General features: G+C 57.8%; 1 protein-coding gene across 1 annotated transcript; it reads right to left on the reverse strand.

Moving 5' to 3' along the window:
- Positions 1-623: 623 nt before the first annotated feature.
- Positions 624-16,336, reverse strand: GPR179 (G protein-coupled receptor 179). Its single transcript, XM_021704499.1, has 11 exons — positions 15,543-16,336; positions 14,155-14,263; positions 11,527-11,614; positions 10,879-11,114; positions 10,023-10,091; positions 9,551-9,660; positions 8,979-9,214; positions 8,638-8,776; positions 7,859-7,964; positions 7,149-7,295; positions 624-5,774 (listed from the first exon to the last, which is right to left on the reverse strand). Exons 1-11 carry the CDS (start codon positions 16,334-16,336, stop codon positions 624-626), a joined length of 7,185 nt encoding a protein of 2,394 aa, XP_021560174.1.
- Between the last annotated feature and the right edge of the window lie 386 nt (positions 16,337-16,722).

The following is a 16,722-nucleotide window of genomic DNA, read 5'->3' on the forward strand; positions in this document are numbered from 1 at the left end:
AGCAGCCAAACAGGGGAGGCGTGAGGATCAGTACGGCAGGAACTAGAGATCCAAAGTCAAGATGGCAAGGTCGTTAAGGCATTTCGGGCTCCTCTTCTGAGCCATTTAAGTTTTTTGCCTGATTTATCTTTGAACTTGAATTAAGCGGCTTCACAAGCTGCCTATGGTGACCTTTACAGCCTTTCTCAATCCCTAATGTTGCCAGTGCCTTGCATGGTTTCATTTCTTCTCAAAAAAGGGTCGTTTCCTTATGAGAACATGTGGGCTGGGCCTGCTGACTTCCTTTCATCCCTAACATGGGCTGCACCAGCGGGTGTCCAGACACAGCTTGTGTCCAGTCCTCTAGCTGGATGGGAGGATTCCTTAGAAGCAGAGGGTCTGGCCTTTGTTCTCTGGAGCAGGAACAAAAGTGGGAAGTAAAGAGAGGGTGAGACTCTGTTGGGGTCTGAGCCACACCTGTCTTGTACAGTTTGTCTTCAGAATGAGTTGACTTCTGGCCTTGTTGGAGAGGGGAGGTGGCCCAGTGTCTCTGACTCAGCTCTTGTAGGAACATGTAGGACTTGGAAAGGACCTTGGCTCCTGAAAACCAGCCACCTGACGTTTCACCTCACATGATGGAGTTGTTACTCGCAGTCCCAAGGATAGACATTTGGAGGGGAGAGTTCCTCATGTGGAGCTGTAGAATCGCCTTCTCCTTGGTCTTCAGTTAAGGAGGAGGACTCCTGAGCCTCAGCTTCTTGGAGACTCGGCTCTGGGGCTGAGCTGGTCCTCGGCGCATGTCCTGAGGCTTCTTGGAGCTCCCTGACACCTTCCGGGGTAAAAGTACTGGCTGCCTTGCTCACCTCAGGGCGGGAGCTTTTGCTTTCTGGAAGGAAGCTACCTGGAGGTCTGTGGACTAGAAGGCATGGTGGGTTCTCAGGGACTGTGGGGAGAAATATTTCTGTCTGAGTTGCTGTTAAAGCCAGAAGGCCAGATTCCTCAGATGGGGCTCCAGTTCCCTCCCAATCACAGATGTCTGCCGTGATGCCCTTTATCTTATTCCCTTCTGGATCTGTGACTTCCCATTGACACAGCTCTGCCATCCTGCTGCCCACACCGCTTGCTCCCTGGGGACTGCCTATGGGTTGGCCAGTGTTGGAAGCGTCTGGCTGGGGCCAGGGCGCCCCCGAATCTGTGCCTTCCCGGGGGCAGACTGTCTCCTGCTCTCCGCTGACTTTAGCTGTTTCTTTGGAAAAGTGTTCTTCATTCCCTCCAGATGCTGCCTTTTGAAGGATCATCTCTCCCTGCCCTTGGGACTTTCTGTCCGCCTCTTGTTCCGGTCGCCCTTTCTCTACGGCTTCTTTATTCACCTCCCAAGGGCAGATTTCCAGATGGAAATCTTTGGCAGATGGAGCCTCTTCTGCTTCCCACGGACACACTTCTGCCACCTTGGCCCCCACACTGCCTGCTTCCTCAGAACTGCCTTTGCCCCTGTCAGAAGCTCGCAGGGCTGGTTGTGGAGGCAGCCCCCCAGAGTCTTCACTCTCCCAGGGACACACCGCCTCCTGTTTCCCATCTGCCCTCTCTGGCTTCTGAACCGCCACAGCTTTGGGCTCTGGTCTTCCTGGGGCTCTCCCCTTCTCCTCTTGAGGTTGCCCTTTTCCATCTTGGCTTGCTGTCCCTTCATCAGGGACACTTTCAGTCGCCTCCCAGGGGCAGATCTCAGCTTTGGCGCTGCTGTCAGGTTTAGGAGCATCCAAGGCGGGAGCATCCCATGGGCACACCTCAGCGAGCCTGCCCCCAACGCAGACCAGTGCCTGAGAGCCAGCTTTAGGTTGGTCACAGCCCTGACTGTCCGGGTGAGAGAGAGCGCCTGCTGGCGCCATGCTTTCCCATGGACAGATAGATTGTAGCTCGTTGCTTGCTTTCCCCCCATCTTCAGTAGTGAATTCTCCTGCTTTTGAAGATGGGGCTTTTTCTGGGGTTTTGTGTTCTGGGAGGGAGCCCGTCTTTGGGTCTTGTGTCAGGCGTCCTTTCTCTGCTGCCTCATCCCTCACTTCCAAGGAGTGTCCCTCTGCCGCTTTGCTACTCGTGCTGAGGGGCGAGTCTGAGGCCTCAGGGCTCTGCGCAGAGGGTTCCCTCAAGGCCTTCTCCCAAGGACAAACAGCTTCCTGCTCTTGACTCCATTTTGTCTCCCATTTTGATATGTCTTCTCCCAGGGAGATGAGTCTCTCTTTTTCTAGAGTTTTCTCCCCCTGCTCTGCTGAGTCACTCCTCTCTTGTTCTGATCCCGGCCCAGTAGCTCCTTCATTCAGCTCCCAGGGATGGATCTTGGCTTTCTCACTGGTAGGCGCTTTGTCCACTTCCCAGGGACACACCTCAGCTGCCCTGCAGCCCATGCGGTCCAGTTCCTGGAATCCAGCTTTTGGTCTATCTGTGCCCAGAGTGTCTGAATGCCAAGAGGAGCTGCCTGGATCCAAGCTTTCCCAGGGACAGGCCACCTCCCGCTCCCAGGCCGGCCTCTCTGGCTTCTCTGGAGCAGTAACAGCTGTCTTGCTGGGGCCAGGACGTGCAGAAGCCTTTCCTGTGTCGTTTGGAAATTTCCTAATGGCCTCAACTCCCAAAGCCCCTTCCTGCCCTGCTCCAGCACCCACCTCCCACGGACAGACCTCAGCCTTCTCAGCAGGCACGGTGTCGTCCGTGTCCCATGGACAGATCTCAGCAGTTTGGCTTCCCACACTGCCCGACACGTGGCGACTGGCTCTGGGTCCGTCTGTGTCTTGAGGACCTGGTTGTGGGGAGAAGCTGCCAGGGTCCCTGTTCTCCCAAGGACAGACTGCTTCCTGCTTTTGGATTTGTCCTGCGGGCTTTTCCCCAGCTGTGCCATCTTTGATCCCTGACATTCCAGGCGCTTTCTCCTTGTCCTTTTGAGATTCTCCTGCTTTTGCTGTCTGGCCCGATGTCCAGTCCTCCCTTATTCTTTCATTTACCTCCCAAGGACAGAGTTCTGCCCTGGCGGGTATTACTTGCTTCAGCTCTGGCCTGGGATCTTCCTGGGGACCTACCTGCGTTTCTCTGCTTTCTCCATTGCTAAGGAGTTGGCCACCAGCTTTGGCTGAGGAATTATCTAGACATGGACTGGAGGGCCCAGGGGCTGAGCTCTCCTGGGGACACACTGACTCCTGCTGTTGACCCCTTTTCTGCACCACCTTCCCAGCTCGTTCTCCCATCTCTGCAAAGAGCCCTTGTCTGGAGGGTTTCCCCTTTTCCTGGAGAAATTCTCCCCCTGTCCCCTGACTCAGCATTTCCTTCCCAACTACCTCATCACCCAGCTCCCAGGGACAGATCTCTGCTTTCCTGATAGGAGCATCTCTTGCCTCCCACGGACCCACCTCCGAGATGCTGCTGCCCAAACTCCCAGAGCAGCCAGGGGTTCCTGGGGCTGGGGTGGGGACTGCCGAGGGGCCCCGGAAATCTGTCCTCTCCCATGGACAAAAAGACTCCAAGTTTCCGCTCAGTTTCTGTTCTTTCCAGAAGGTTGCTTTCTTGGAGGTTTCCTGCTTTTCCTGGGGAAGCTTCTTCACTCCCTCCTGGAATGGTTTCCCATTCTCTCCCTCGAATGCCTCCCAGGGACAGAGCTCTGCCTTGGCAGTGTCAGGTGTACAAATTTCTGGGCCTGTGGCTTCCCGCTGATGCTTCTCCACCTTTCCAGCTTCTCTGCTGCCCACTGCCTCAGACCTGCCCTTGGTTCTGTCAGAGTCCTGAGAGACTGACCGAGGGGACTGACTCCCGGGATCGGCACCCTCCCAGGGACACACGGCCTCCTGCCCCCTGACCAGCCTCTCTGGCTTTTTCCGGGCAACAGCCGCCACACTTTGGGTCTCTGACTTCTCCGAGGCTTTCCCTCTCTCTTGGGAATCATCTAGAGCTTGTCGTAACGCTCCCTTCTCAGGGGCCCCTTCGCTTGCCTCCCAGGGGCAGATCTGGGCCTTGTAGCCATGGTCAGGCTGACTTGCTTCTGACTGGGTGACTTCCCTGGGACACATCTCTGCCATCCTGCGGTCAGCACCGCCCAGGGGCTGGAGGCCAGCTTTGGGCAGTTCCCGCCATGCACCAGGGGCTTCTTTTGCTCGTTCAGCACTTTTGTCCCCAACTGTGCCTTGCCTGGCTTGCCTCAGTGTAGCAGACCCTGCTTTACGTGCTCTCTCTACTTTCCCCTCCCCTAGACTGTGGGATGTCCTCCTGCCTCTGTCTTCTTGTTCCCTGCTGCCCTCCCGGTGACAGACTTGAAGCATTCTGCTGGTGTGAGCATTCTGTTGGTTCTGGAGGGACTCCTCATCATCACAGGGTGCAAGGGTGGCCTGCTTACTCACCACCGCCTTGGGCCAGCCTAGCCTGGGGGATCTGGGGCATGCCCCCACACCTTGTCCTGCAGCTCTGCCCTTCTCCTCTGTCTCAGGACTCCCTCCCTCGCTCTCCTTCTCTTTGTGAGTGCTCCGAGAACGGGTCAGAGCTTTGATAGCCAGGCCTAGACTGTGCATGGAACCCTGCTGCATGGGGGTCTTGAGGCTATGGGATTTAGAGAAGACCTTAGGCTTGTCCTCGTCCCCCTCATCAGCTCCCCCTTGGAGACGTCTGTCCTCTGTGTCTACCGCACTCTCCCCAGTGCCCCCTTTCTCAACTGCAACAGAGAGGGCTCTCCAGAGCTTGGCCCGAGCTGGGGCAGGGGAGAGGCTGCTGCGCTCTGGCCCTGAGGGGCCTTCTTGAGCCGCATTTCCTTTCTTGACTGGCAGTTCTGCATTCTCCCAGGGGCAGATGAAAGCGAGTAAGCTGGGGCTTTGGAGGGGTACGGGAACTGGTGCCAGGGCAGGGACCGGGGTCGGGGCTGGGGCTGGAGCTGGCATCAGGGCTGGAGCCAAGGTGGAGGTGGGAGACAGCCTGCTCGGCTCTCCCGGGCATTCTCCTGACAGGGCCATGATGGGCGTGGAGACCTGGTGCCGGACTGGTGGGTGAGGCAGCCTTCTCGCAGCCTCCTCCTGAAGCCTCCCGGTGGCAGCCACGTGGGAGCCGTCCACACCGCAGCTCCTGGCCGGGGAGGGTGGGGCTGACCGGGGGGCCCCTTGGGCTCCATCCAGCCTCCTGACCGACGACAGCCTCCTCCCCGGGCTCGCCAGGGCTGCCTCGGCCTTCTTTCTCTCCTCTCGCTCCTTGGCCTGCCGATAGGTCTCCTCCAGGTAGGCCTGGCTGGCCACGAGCAGGGCCTTTTCCCCGGAGCCCGCCACCACGCTGAGCGACTTCTGCAGGGACGCGGGCCGGGCCCGGGGGAGCCTCTCGCACACTGTCAGGTTGTGGGCACTGGCTGACCGGAAGCCCAGGGCAGGGGGCCCGTTCACCGACTCCAGGCTCTCCCTGCTTTCCCTCGAGGCCTTCTTGGCCAGCTTCCTGCGCAGCAGCGAGTCGAGGAGCGGGGGGTCCTGCTCCCGGCGGTGGCCCCGGCGCTCATGGTCGTAGGCGCTGCGGGACTTGCGCAGGGCCGGGGGCCCCTCGGAGTCCCGGAGGCTGGAGCTGAGGAGCCGGCGGCGCGAGGAGCCGGGCAGGCTGCCGCGGCTGGGGGAGCCCGAGTCCCGGGAGTGCTGCCGGGCCAGGGCCTCTGGGAACTCGGCCAGGTACCTCATGAAGGAGCGGCCCAGGCCCCGGCGCCAGCTGCCCCGCTTCTTAGGCAGGTGCGGGTTGTTCGCAGCCATTTCCTTGGTCTTGTGGACCTCTAGCTGGGCGTAGAGCTTCTTCAGCTCGTCCTGGGGGGAGGGGGGCGTGAGGAGAGCAGAGCCCACTGTCAGAGGGCGAAGCTCTTTCCAGCCCCTGGCTGCCCTGCCTCCCCTTCTCCCGGCCATTATTTGGACCATTTTCTCTGGAGCATCTCTTTCCCACCAAGTTGTGTCCCTTCCCTGCTTGGAGAACTCTCAGAATCCACCCGTCCGCTCTGAGCCACATCCGCTTGGCTCTGAGGGTGCAGGGTGCACTCCTTTCTCTGTGATTTGTTGGGAGGCCACCCGCTGGGGGACGGGAAGCCTGGGTTCGAGGCTGCTGACCCAGCCTGTGCCTGAAGGCTATTGAGCTCTCAGAGCCTCTGCTTCTATGAAGTAACAAGAGCTGGCTACCTACTGTTAGCTTCTTTAGGAGGATCACATGAGACTGATGGTGTGAAAAGTGCCCTCTTCGGGTGCAAGTAAGGGAATGGAACTTTGAGAGTCTTCTACTTTGGATTTCTCCCCAAAGCCAGCATCAGCATCGGGAGAGAGACTGGGTGCTGCTCCACAAAGTAGGGGGTGCAGGGTGGCATTGCTGTGGCCGGCGCCTCCACACACTCTGGCCTCCCTGCTCGACTGGGGCCTTGGTTGAGCCTCTTCCCAGGGGGGCAGAGCCCAGAGGGAGAGGAGGACACGGGGGAAAGACAGACAGGCAGAGGCAGTTGGGACAAGGAGGGAATTGGGAGATGTAAACAAGTCAGGTGGACAGGGAGTCCCCAGTGGAGATGGAGGGAATGGACAAAATGGCTTCCTGAGGTTGTTCCCACACCGTAGGTTTTATCAAACAACAGGCTGAGACCGCCAGGTTTCCTTATTTCCTACCCACTGAGCTTCTGATCTGGGTTCCATGACTATGCCACCCCTAAGCAGAAAAAGAAGGGTAAAGATACTCTCCTGATGTAAGACTCAGGAAAAACTTCCTTTCTCTAAGACTGCCGGGTCCAGGGAATGGATATCCGGCTGTAGAACTCTCTGGTAGGCACTAACCACCTGAACTACGAAGCCCCGTTGCTGGCCCTCGGGTCACCAACTGCCTAAGTGTGCTGCCCCTCATGATGCCCCTGCTGGTGGGAGTAGAGCTCCACCCACGGCTCTGACTCTCGCCAAGTGGCCTGGGCCTCAGGGATCTGGGTTCTGGGCCCCTGGGGGTCTTTCCACTTAGGCGGTGTGTGACCTCATCTGAACCGACTCAGCGGAGGCGGCTGAGGTGGAGAAGGGAGGGGGGCACATCTTCGAGAGAGGGAAAGCGAGGGGCAGGGGAGGGGCCCTGCAGGGTACACAGCCCAGACGGCAGGGCAGCAGTGATCCTGGCCCAGTCCCTAAAAGCAAGCATCCAAAGCAGGCGAGGAGGGTGGCACATACCCGAATGTCTCCGGGGTCCAGGCTGCGCTCACTCCAGGCTGAGGCGATGCTGCTGTCCAGGTAGGAGCCTGAGCGCTGCAGGTCCAGCTCGTCCTCGTACACCTCATCCACCATCTCCTCTCGGGGAGGAGCCCCCGGCTTCTGGAACTGATCGGGGGGCGGGGTATGATGGGGAGGGGAGTCAGCTTGGCTCCCTGTTTACTCCTATTGCCATCTGCCCCAGGGAATCCATCTTTACTTTGGGAATCTTCAGCCCCTCTCTAATTTGCAATTCCAAGGGCACGAAGAATTTTGCTCCCCCTCATCCTCCCTGATTTTCTTTATCTCAGAGACCGGGGAGAGGGGTGTCCTACGCAGCCGCCCCCACAATTCCTAGCATGTCCTTCAGCTCCCTGACCTATCTCTCTGTAACTGCGTCCAAGTTGATTTTTCGGAGCCCACCAAACTAAACTGCCAGGTGTTATAAGGACCCCTCCAGCCCTAGCTCGGATTTCCTTTTCCCTGAGATGGGAGGCAGAGAGATGCAGTAGCTTCCTCCCCACCCCCACCCCAAGTGGGCTCCTCACTCAGGCCCCTGTGGCTCAGCCCACTCACGCCAGGGTGTCATCCTCACTCTGACCTGGAGAGGGCGCTGTGGCAGCAGCAGATCCACGGTGCCCCTTATAAAGGGGCTGGGGTCTGGCTCACAACCAGGAGGGGGAAGACCTCACCTTAGGAATGAAGATCAGAGCTAGTGTGGTGGTGACGGTGCTGTGGGTGTGGAGGAAGAAGAGGAGCAGGGTCCAGTCTGGGTGCAGGGAGGGAACCAGCACAAACCTGAGGGGGGGAGGGAGGGGTCCGTTAGCTGTGGGTGGGAGTGGCCTCTTCCCCCTCACCTGTCCCACTGGCTCACCTCCCAGCCCCAGCCCTGATCTCTGTGGAGGTTCTGGGTGGGTTGAAAAGGGCCCTTTTCCTTCTTCCTGCCCTCTCTAGGACGTAGGTCCTACCTCAAGGCTCACATTAACCCCCACCTCCGAGAAGCCCTCCCAGACTACTCTTCTCTTCTCTGGTTGCCTAGAGCACAGACCTGTGCTCCCCAACTCTGTTATGGACCGCCCTGTGGGGTGATTTTGCCCCTACCACAGGGCCAAGTCCTTGTGAACACTCATAGCAGGCCTGCTGCTGGATGGGCCGAGGTGTGAGGTGGGGGAAAGGCAGGGAGAATTGAGCATGTGTGGGAAGGAGCATGGTGGAGGTGCTGGAGATGTGGCTTAGGAATAGGAGAAGAATTAGGCGTGGGCATGCTTCCTCTTTTGGCGTGCTGGGTGAGACATGGGGTGCAGGGAGGGCATCTGTGGGGAAGGGAGAGAGCTACAGATGGAGGGGCCTTCCTCGCCTTGCCAAGGCCTAGCCGTGTGTCGGGGATGGCTGTGGGATGGGGTTCCCCGGCCTGGGAGAGGCGAGTGGTGTGAGGTGGGGAGGAGTCGTGGATCGGCCGGCCTGCCCTCACCTGGCTGTGTGGAAGGCAGCCGAGAGCGGCAGCTCATTGTGCAGGGCGATGCCCATGTAGCGCGGCTCGCGGAGGGCCGAGGGTACGGCTCGGGTGGCGTAGCAGAGGAAGCTGCCCCAGCCCAGGAGCAGCATCTCGGCTGTGGGAGAGCAGGGGGCAGAGAGCCAGGCGCCAGCTCAGCAGCCACGCGGCCCCTTTCTGTGTCTGGTGTGCTGGGGGGTGGGGAGGGGCCTGGGCCAGGGGCACTGGGGACGAGGCAGGAGGGCCAGGTAGGTCAGGAGGACGCCTGGAGGTGCAGCGTGGAGGGCCAGAGTGAGGCGGGCTCAGCAGAAGCAGCTCACCCACAACCATGATGTAGTCCCAGCGGTCGTGATGGCAGAGGTAGAAGTGGCGGCCCGTGGAAGTGTGGCCTCGGGTCACCAGGGGCGTGTGGCTGCCTCGTTCCAGGGCCCCCACGGTCCACACCACCAGGAAGCCCAGCACGAGCAGCAGGAGTAGCCCCAGCCGCTGCAGCAGCCGCCCAGTACTCAGGTGGGGGCCCCGCTGGGCCGAGCGAGACAGAAACACCTGGAGCACCCTACAAGGGTGTGGATGGCGGATGGATAGGGGCATGGGGGGAGGCCCAAGGAGAGGGGGCCAGGTCTCTGGCCTCTGTCCATGGCTTCCTTCCCCTCCACGCCTGCCTGTCCTCCTGTCCTTTCCATGTTTTGCTGCCCCCCCAAAATGTTACATGCTGGGGAGGGCTATGGTGATAAGGGCAGGCCTGGGGCGGGGGGTGGGGGGGGGGAGAGGGTGGTGCACCGGGGAGTAGAACAGGTTAAGGGTCTGGCTGGGAAGAACTCCATTCCATTCCAAACGCGCTGGGGCCGCCTGGAGTGAGCAGCACGAGAGCACGGTCTGCCCCCGACCCTACCTATAAAGCTTGAGTATAATGGTGCCGTAGACAGTGGCAAAACCCAGCAACCGGACCCAGCGGAGAGCGATGCAGCGGAATACGCTGGGCTTGAAGTACAGGATGAAGACCTGGGGTGGGGGGGGCGGTGAACAAAAGTCACTGTTCTCCGATACACTTCCTCTCTCTGATCTGCTGATCTTCCTAACAGCCTTGCCATAGAGGCGTTGTCACCTCCATTCCTCAGAGAGCAGCTGAAGTATCAGAGAGGTTAGGTCATTTGTCCTAAGTCACACAATAGGCCAGGGAGCTCTTTTTAGCCTAGACTCTTTGGCTCCAGAGCTCACCAGGCCAGCCTGCCATTTATAGATATGAGTATGGGGATTTTGAGGTCTCCGAATCTCCCTAAGAGGGCAGAAAGGAGGAGGGATTCTGGGGTTTGGAGGGCGCCAGCCAGGGATCAGATGGGGCCAGTTTCTGGCCACAAACTCACAGGGAAGTAGAGCAGCAGGGATCCAAAAAGGATGGTTTCCAGCAGGACAACACCAGAGGTTCGGATCCTCTGTGAACCCAGGAAAGAGAGAGGCGGGTGAGCCCGGCAGTGGGAGGGCAGAGCCTGGACGATGGTGGGGGAGAATCTCAGGTCTGTTTTAGAGGTCACTTGGTGGTCCTGGGCTAAGGCCTCACCCTGTAACATCAGCTCCGCCCTCTCCGTCCACAGCCACGGCCCCCACCCCCACCACAGGCTAAGACCAAGGTTGCACTTAGCTCCTGTCCCCCAGTCCCAGCCAGGGCCTGGCTGCAGACCTGGGCTCCAGTCACAAGTTGCTGGAGCTAGAAGGATCTCACACATTCCCCCAAACTTTGGGTCAGACTGCTAACCCCTTCTCTGCCTGACAACCATTCAGTTGACCTTCAAGCCTGGCTCAAATGTTACGTTCTCCAGACAGGCTTTCCCAGACCATCTCAGGCAGGACAACTGGGTCCTTTCTCGGAGCTCCCATGGCAACCAACACACTCTTCATCCTCGCCTCTGTTTTGCTGTGCTGTCATTTTCTTTATATGCCTGCTTCCTCTGTTCAACTGGGAGCTCCAGGAGGGTCTAGATCACTTCTCCCCAGCGCCTGCACAGTGTTTTGAATCAAGTCCAATGCCTACACTTTACAGGTGAGGAAACAAATCTAAGGCAGTGGGGTCACTTGCCCAATGTCACCTAGTGGGTTAGATTAAGAATTAAGACCAGAGCCCATTTCTTCTGAGTTCTAGTCTTAGGGAGTCTCGGGCCCCTACTTGATGCTAGGGACCCCGTATAGGTAGGGCGTGCGCGGGAGCTGTGGGGCCTTCCTTGCCTTGCTCCGGCGGTGCCGGTAGGCGAGCAGCATGCTCAGGAAGACGGCCAGCATGCAGCAGGTCTGAGAGGCCAGCACCGCCACCCGAAGCGCCGAGGCTTCCTCCACCAGGCACGGCCTGGCATCTGCGCAGCTTGTGCAGCCCTCAGCACATGGCTGGCACCGCAGCAGCCTCCCAGAGCTGCCGTGAGGGGAGCCGGATGGCCCAGTGGGCTGGGCGGCACTCTCTTCCAACCCTATAAAGAACAAGATGGGTGCAAGGAGAGGGGCTCGGCCGGGGCATACCAGCATTTTCTCCCACTGGTCACCATAGCCCTCTCCCTGCCCTCGGACGGTCTGTCACCACCGGGGTCGGGCTGGGAAGGGGGGAGAGTGAGGAAGTGGATACTCCCAGGGGAGGACCGGGTAACAGGAAGAGGTGATGCCAGGCTAGGGCTCACTGCAGGCTCAACTTGGGTCAGACTGGCGTGTTAGGGGCTCATTTTCAGAAGGCACAGACACCCCACATTGGACCCTGCCTGCCTCGCTTGCTTCTCTCGACCTTCTGCCCTCGCCCTGCAAGACCCTTCCCGGTGTCTCACTCCAGCCTTTTCTCCCCAGATGCCCCCTCCACCCAGCCCAGCCTGGCCCTCACCACAGTTAACATACCCCCGGAGCGGCTTGCCCCGTAGAAGCCAGGTCGGCAGCGGCAGAGGTAGTGGCCAAGGACAAAGCCCCGACTCTCCAGGGGGACACACTGCAGGGATGACAAACACGATAGGTATTTATATGGGGCTTTCCCTCCTGGGAAGAGATGGAGGGTCCACGTACCTTCCTATCCACAGCACCTCCTCCATATGAGGGACCCCCCCCCCAGAAGTCCTCCCTAGTCCTTAGGAAGCCTTTCCTCTCTGGAAACCCTACTTGATCCCCACCATGGCCTCTTTTCAACAAAGAGTATGGGAAGAGATCACCCTTTTATTCTGAGTGGCAATGACAGGAGCCTCACAGGACCCATTTCCCAGTGCCCAGCTGTTGGTACAGCGAGGTGCTGGGGGAGGTGGAAGTGGGGAGAACTTGGAGTCCAATCACACCTGTGTGCCTACATCCTGCTTCAAGGGGTCCCCGTCAGCCTCCCTCTTTGGCTCGCAGGTGGGTTGAAAAGGCCCCCACAGAGGAGCAGCTTCCCCTACCAGGAGCCATCTGGCTTTGGCACAGGACTGCTTTCCCCGGCCCTAATGCCAGGCTAATGCCAGGCTGGTGGGATGCCAAGGCCGGCTCTTTTTTCCAGCTCCGTCCATTGATGTTTGCCCAGCAGGGGATGGAGCAGACCTCAGAGCCAGGCAGGGGAGATGAGCACATGGATGAGGTCAGATCTGCTGTGGGCAGTGGTTAGGGACAGACCTCTAACAGTGGGACAAAGGAAGGGGTTCACCCTGGGGGGTTCTACATCGAGCGCCTGACTTCACCTAGAAAAGTTGCAGGGTGGTGCTTCTGAAATTGTGGCTCAGCTTCCCTTCTTGCCAGGAGCACTAGAACACTGTTCCTGCCACCGTCTGCTCAATCAGGCCAATGTGCACTGAGAGGTGATGTGGCTGGGTTTAATAATGCACTGAATAATGGGAGCCCTTCTCCCTGGACTTAGTGTTCCAAAAACATGTGCCCCAAAACATGTGCCCCAAAGAGCCACAGATGCCCAAACCCGCCCCACCTCCCAGCAGGCTGCAGGGCTCGCCTTGGCTTCGGTTCAGCTCAGGCACGACATGCGGTCAAGTGCAGCCGTGGAGCAGATTAGTTCACTGGCCTCCCAGTTTCTCAGTCCTGGGCTTGCAGGATTACCAGCCATTGCTTTCCATTATCCAGATTCTCCTGCATCCATGCCTTTGAGTCTGCTGGCATCTGGCGTGGGTTCCATCACCTTTACCAATCCCAGAGCTCTTCAAGCTCCTTCTTGAAGATTCCTCCCACACCCCAACCAACAATTACCCTTAGAAACCGAGAGCTCTGTCGACATGGAGAATGTGGTCCAGGAGAAGGAAAGGGGATGATTAACAGGGGCTCAGGAAGTGGTCCTGGGGATGGATCCTAGAGCACCCGGTACCAGAAGGGAGAGAAGGCAGGGAGGCATACTGAGATTTCAAAGGAATGAGGGTGGCTATCTCCAGTGGGGGATGGGGAGTAGGCTGTAAGTGTCCTCACTTTTTTTTTTTTTTTTAATGTAGGCTCTACACCCAATGTGGGGCTTGAACTCAAGGCCCCCAGAGATTAAGAGTCACATGCTGTATGGACTGAGCCAGCTAGCCCCCCCTCACTTTTTCCCCCCAAGGTTCATATTTTTTATTAGTCATTCAACTTTTTTCTTTTTTGAGATTTTATTTATTTATTTGACAGAGAGAGCGAGAGCAGGAACACAAGCAGGGGGAGTGGGAGAGGGAGAAGCAGGCTTCCCGCTGAGCAAGGAGCCCGATGCGGGGCTCGATCGCAGGACCCTGGGATCATGACCTGAGCCGAAGGCAGACGCTTAACGACTGAGCCACCCAGGCGCCTGTAGTCATTCAACTTTAAGTGCCTATTATGTATCAAGCAGGAGGAGTTGGGAATTTCTCAGAAATGACCATCAACATATCATTTCTGAATTTTCTTTTCTTTTAGTTTTTATTTTTTATTGAAGTATTTTTTTGACAGTTTAAGTGTCCTCACTTTTTTTTTTTAAAGATTTTATTTATTTATTTGACAGAGAGAGATAGCGAGAGCAGGAACACAAGCAGGCAGAGTGGGAGAGGGAGAAGCAGGCTTCCTGCCGAGCAGGGAGCCTGATGTGGGACTCGATCCCAGGACCCCGGGATCATGACCTGAGCCAAAGGCAGACACTTAACGACTGAGCCACCCAGGCGCCCAAGTGTCCTCACTTTTAAATAGCCTGGTATCTCGGGGCGCCTGGGTAGCTCAATTGGTTAAGGGTCTGACTTCAGCTCAGGTTATGATCTCTGGGTTGTGGGATGGGCTCCTTGCTCAGTGGGGAGTCTGCTTGTCCCTCTGCCCGCGCACGTGCACACACACACACACACACTCTCTCTCAATCTCAAATAAATAAATAAAATCTTTAAAAAATAAAAATTTAAAAATTAAAAGCCTGGTATCTCATTTCTGTCTCTCTCATTGCTAGGGATTCCCCTGAAGCCCGGAGGTTGGTATGCTTTGGTCAGCTGCTCCTGGGAGCTGGGTGGGGGCAGGGATGGGAAAGGGGAAGGGAAGCAGGACCCAAGTGCCCCACCCCACCATCCTCCTTATCCTTACCTGGGTGCTGTTGAGATCACACAGGTGTGTGTTAGAGTACCAGCCTGGCCCACTGGCACACTGATTGATGTCCACGCTCTGAAGATCTACGTCCATCTGCACCTGCCCCCTAGGGCAGTGAATTGGCAGTTAGGGGTGCAGTGAAGGATGCCAAGGTAGATATGTGCCCTCAGGCCCCAGACCAGGGAACAATGCAAGCCTTGCAAGCTTTAGCAAAGTGGTTACAGTGCGTCAGGAGAGAGGGCACACCTGCATTCCATTTCTCCAGTGCTATCAATCCTCACTGTTTCTGTGGGCAACAATCTTCTTCCCTGTAGGTTGTTCCCCGACATCCCTCAGCTTTTCAACATCCTAGCATTTCCTTTTTCTATCAATGGGTAGAGGGAGGGGGCGTGTCAAGACATGTGGGAGCTGGGGCTCTGATGATCTGTCTGAAGGGGATTATCACACTTCTCCACTGCATGCATACACACACACACACACACACGCACGCACAGGCACAGAACTCAGCTATTAACCACCCCCTCACTCTGCCCAAACCAGATCTGAATTGATCACAGCAAAGGAACTATGGAATGGAGCTGCCTGGCCCCAGTGCTCCCAACCCCTGCTCTGGGCTGAGCGGGGAGAGCTGGCTAGGGGCCAGGCTGCTGGCTGGCAGGAGGGAAAGCCTGCTGGGAGCAATGAATAGGGACACATAGCTGGAAAAACAATGTTGATTGTTGAGTGCCTGCAGTTCGGTGCCCATTTGCTGCCTCCTTCCCACCAGGGCTCCCAATCACCTCTTTATTCCGGTTGAAGGAGGAAGTCAGTTATTTGAAGAGTACCAGTCAGGATAGGCAGGACTGGAACCTACCTGATGTAAGAATATAGCCACTGGGAGTGACCCTGGGGACCTGGCCAACTCCTAGACAGAAAGGGCAATGAATGGTTCCAAGCTTCCCCCCGAGAACTTTTCTTCCCTTCGAGAAGCCTCCTTTTATAGTTCTAGATTGCTTGAGAACAGCAGGTTTGACTCCTGGAATGCCCACGAGACGTCTCTTGCATGGCTTGTCACTGTCATCCACACTAAGCGCTCTCCTGCCTTCTCCCCACTACCCAGACCTGGGGGCCAAGACCCATGCCTGGCTGTACACACACGATGGATATACCTACGTATGAGTGGATTGATTCATCCGCACTATGTACACTCACACCTGTATGTGTTAACAGACAGTTACAGATTCCCAGAGTCAACTGCAAATATACACAGCTGAATGCAAATAGACACATCTGTGCCCCCCAGATACATACGTGTGTGCCAAATGGCCCACGCACAGCTGGCTGGACTAGGGGCCCCCACCCCCGCATACCCACAAGTGCATCAAAGACTGCACAAACCTACTTACCTGACCTCTGGGCTGAGGTCTGGCTTGAGTCCATAGAAGGTGGCAGAAAGTCTGATAAGCCAGCCAGGACGGAGCCGGCCCTCCTGGCATTCCAGGAAGGGAGGAGATAGCTTCACATGCTGCATGTTGCCCACGTAGCCATCCCCCTGTGGCCACTTGGGGCTGCCGAGGCTCCCTAGGTCATTGGTCAGCACCCGCTTCTGTAGGGCAGAGGTGTCTGGGGCCCCGGTTGGGCTCTCCTCCTGTACTCTGCTCCCAGCCAAGTCCTGAAGGATGGTCTCTTCCCCAATCCGGGTGGCCTGCAGGGCCAGCGGCAGGTGGCTGGCCCCTGGTGGAGGGTCAAAGGTCAGAAAAGCCCGGTATGCCCTTGGGTCCCCCTCAGCCACGCTGCGGACCAGTGCCTGGTACCACTCCACATCCTCCTCCACACTGGACTCGCGGATGTCGTTGGCTTGTAGCAGCATGTTGAGGAAATTAGCGGCCTGGGCAAGGGAGCCCGCTGCCCTCCGCAGGACTGGGGGAAGTCCTGGTCCGGCTCCTGCGCCGTGGGCTTCGTAAGGCTCGCTGCAATTAGCCCCCGACAGCTGTTGGGCATCTCCGGAGTAGAGAAAAGCCAGGGCTGCCTCGACCCCTTCTGGGGGCACCCGCATGGGCACAGACCCCAGTTTGACTTGGGAGGACAGAGGTGGCAGAGAGCGGAGGGGCCGCGGGCCCCCCAGAGCCCAGCTGCTGAGGAAACAGCAACCCAGCAGCCCCCACACAGGGTGGGGCACGACCACTGCCCTGGGGCCCATCCTCAGGGCAGCTCTCAGGGACCCAGGGGTCCAGGCAGCCTGGGGGAATCTGGTGGCTCAGGAGAGCCCAGGCAGAGGTTGGCTGGCTCTGCGCCTCCTATCCTCGCTTTCTCTCTCCCTCTTTCCCTCTCTCTCTCTCTCACGCTGTGCTGTCTTGCCTGTTTTTCCTTCTCTCTAACGTCATCAGCTGGCTTCTGGATGTAGGCATGAGGGCTCTGCCCCTCCTCTCTCAGTGTGACCCCCCATTGCAAACCCTCTTAATCCTGGCACCACCCCTCTTCCCTCCTCCTCTCATCCAGCATCTAGGCTCCCTTCCCCCACTCCCCACCCCACATCAGCGAGAGAGAGAGAGAGAGAGAGAGAGAGAGAGAGAGAGAGAGAGAGAG

Source organism: Neomonachus schauinslandi, chromosome 15 (genome assembly GCF_002201575.2).
Source record: "Neomonachus schauinslandi chromosome 15, ASM220157v2, whole genome shotgun sequence".
NCBI lineage: Eukaryota > Metazoa > Chordata > Mammalia > Carnivora > Phocidae > Neomonachus > Neomonachus schauinslandi.

What these genes read in the sequence shown, in the direction of transcription:
- GPR179 (XM_021704499.1), bottom strand. Translation starts at nt 16,336, where the DNA reads ATGGGCCCCAGGGCAGTGGTCGTGCCCCACCCTGTGTGGGGGCTGCTG. An exon ending in GTGATCTCAACAGCACCCAG is followed by an intron (nt 11,615 to 14,154) that starts GTAAGGATAAGG and finishes TCATCCCTGCAG; the next exon opens with TGTGTCCCCCTGGAGAGTCG. An exon ending in GCTGCCTTCCACACAGCCAG is followed by an intron (nt 7,965 to 8,637) that starts GTGAGGGCAGGC and finishes TCCCCCCCTCAG; the next exon opens with GTTTGTGCTGGTTCCCTCCC.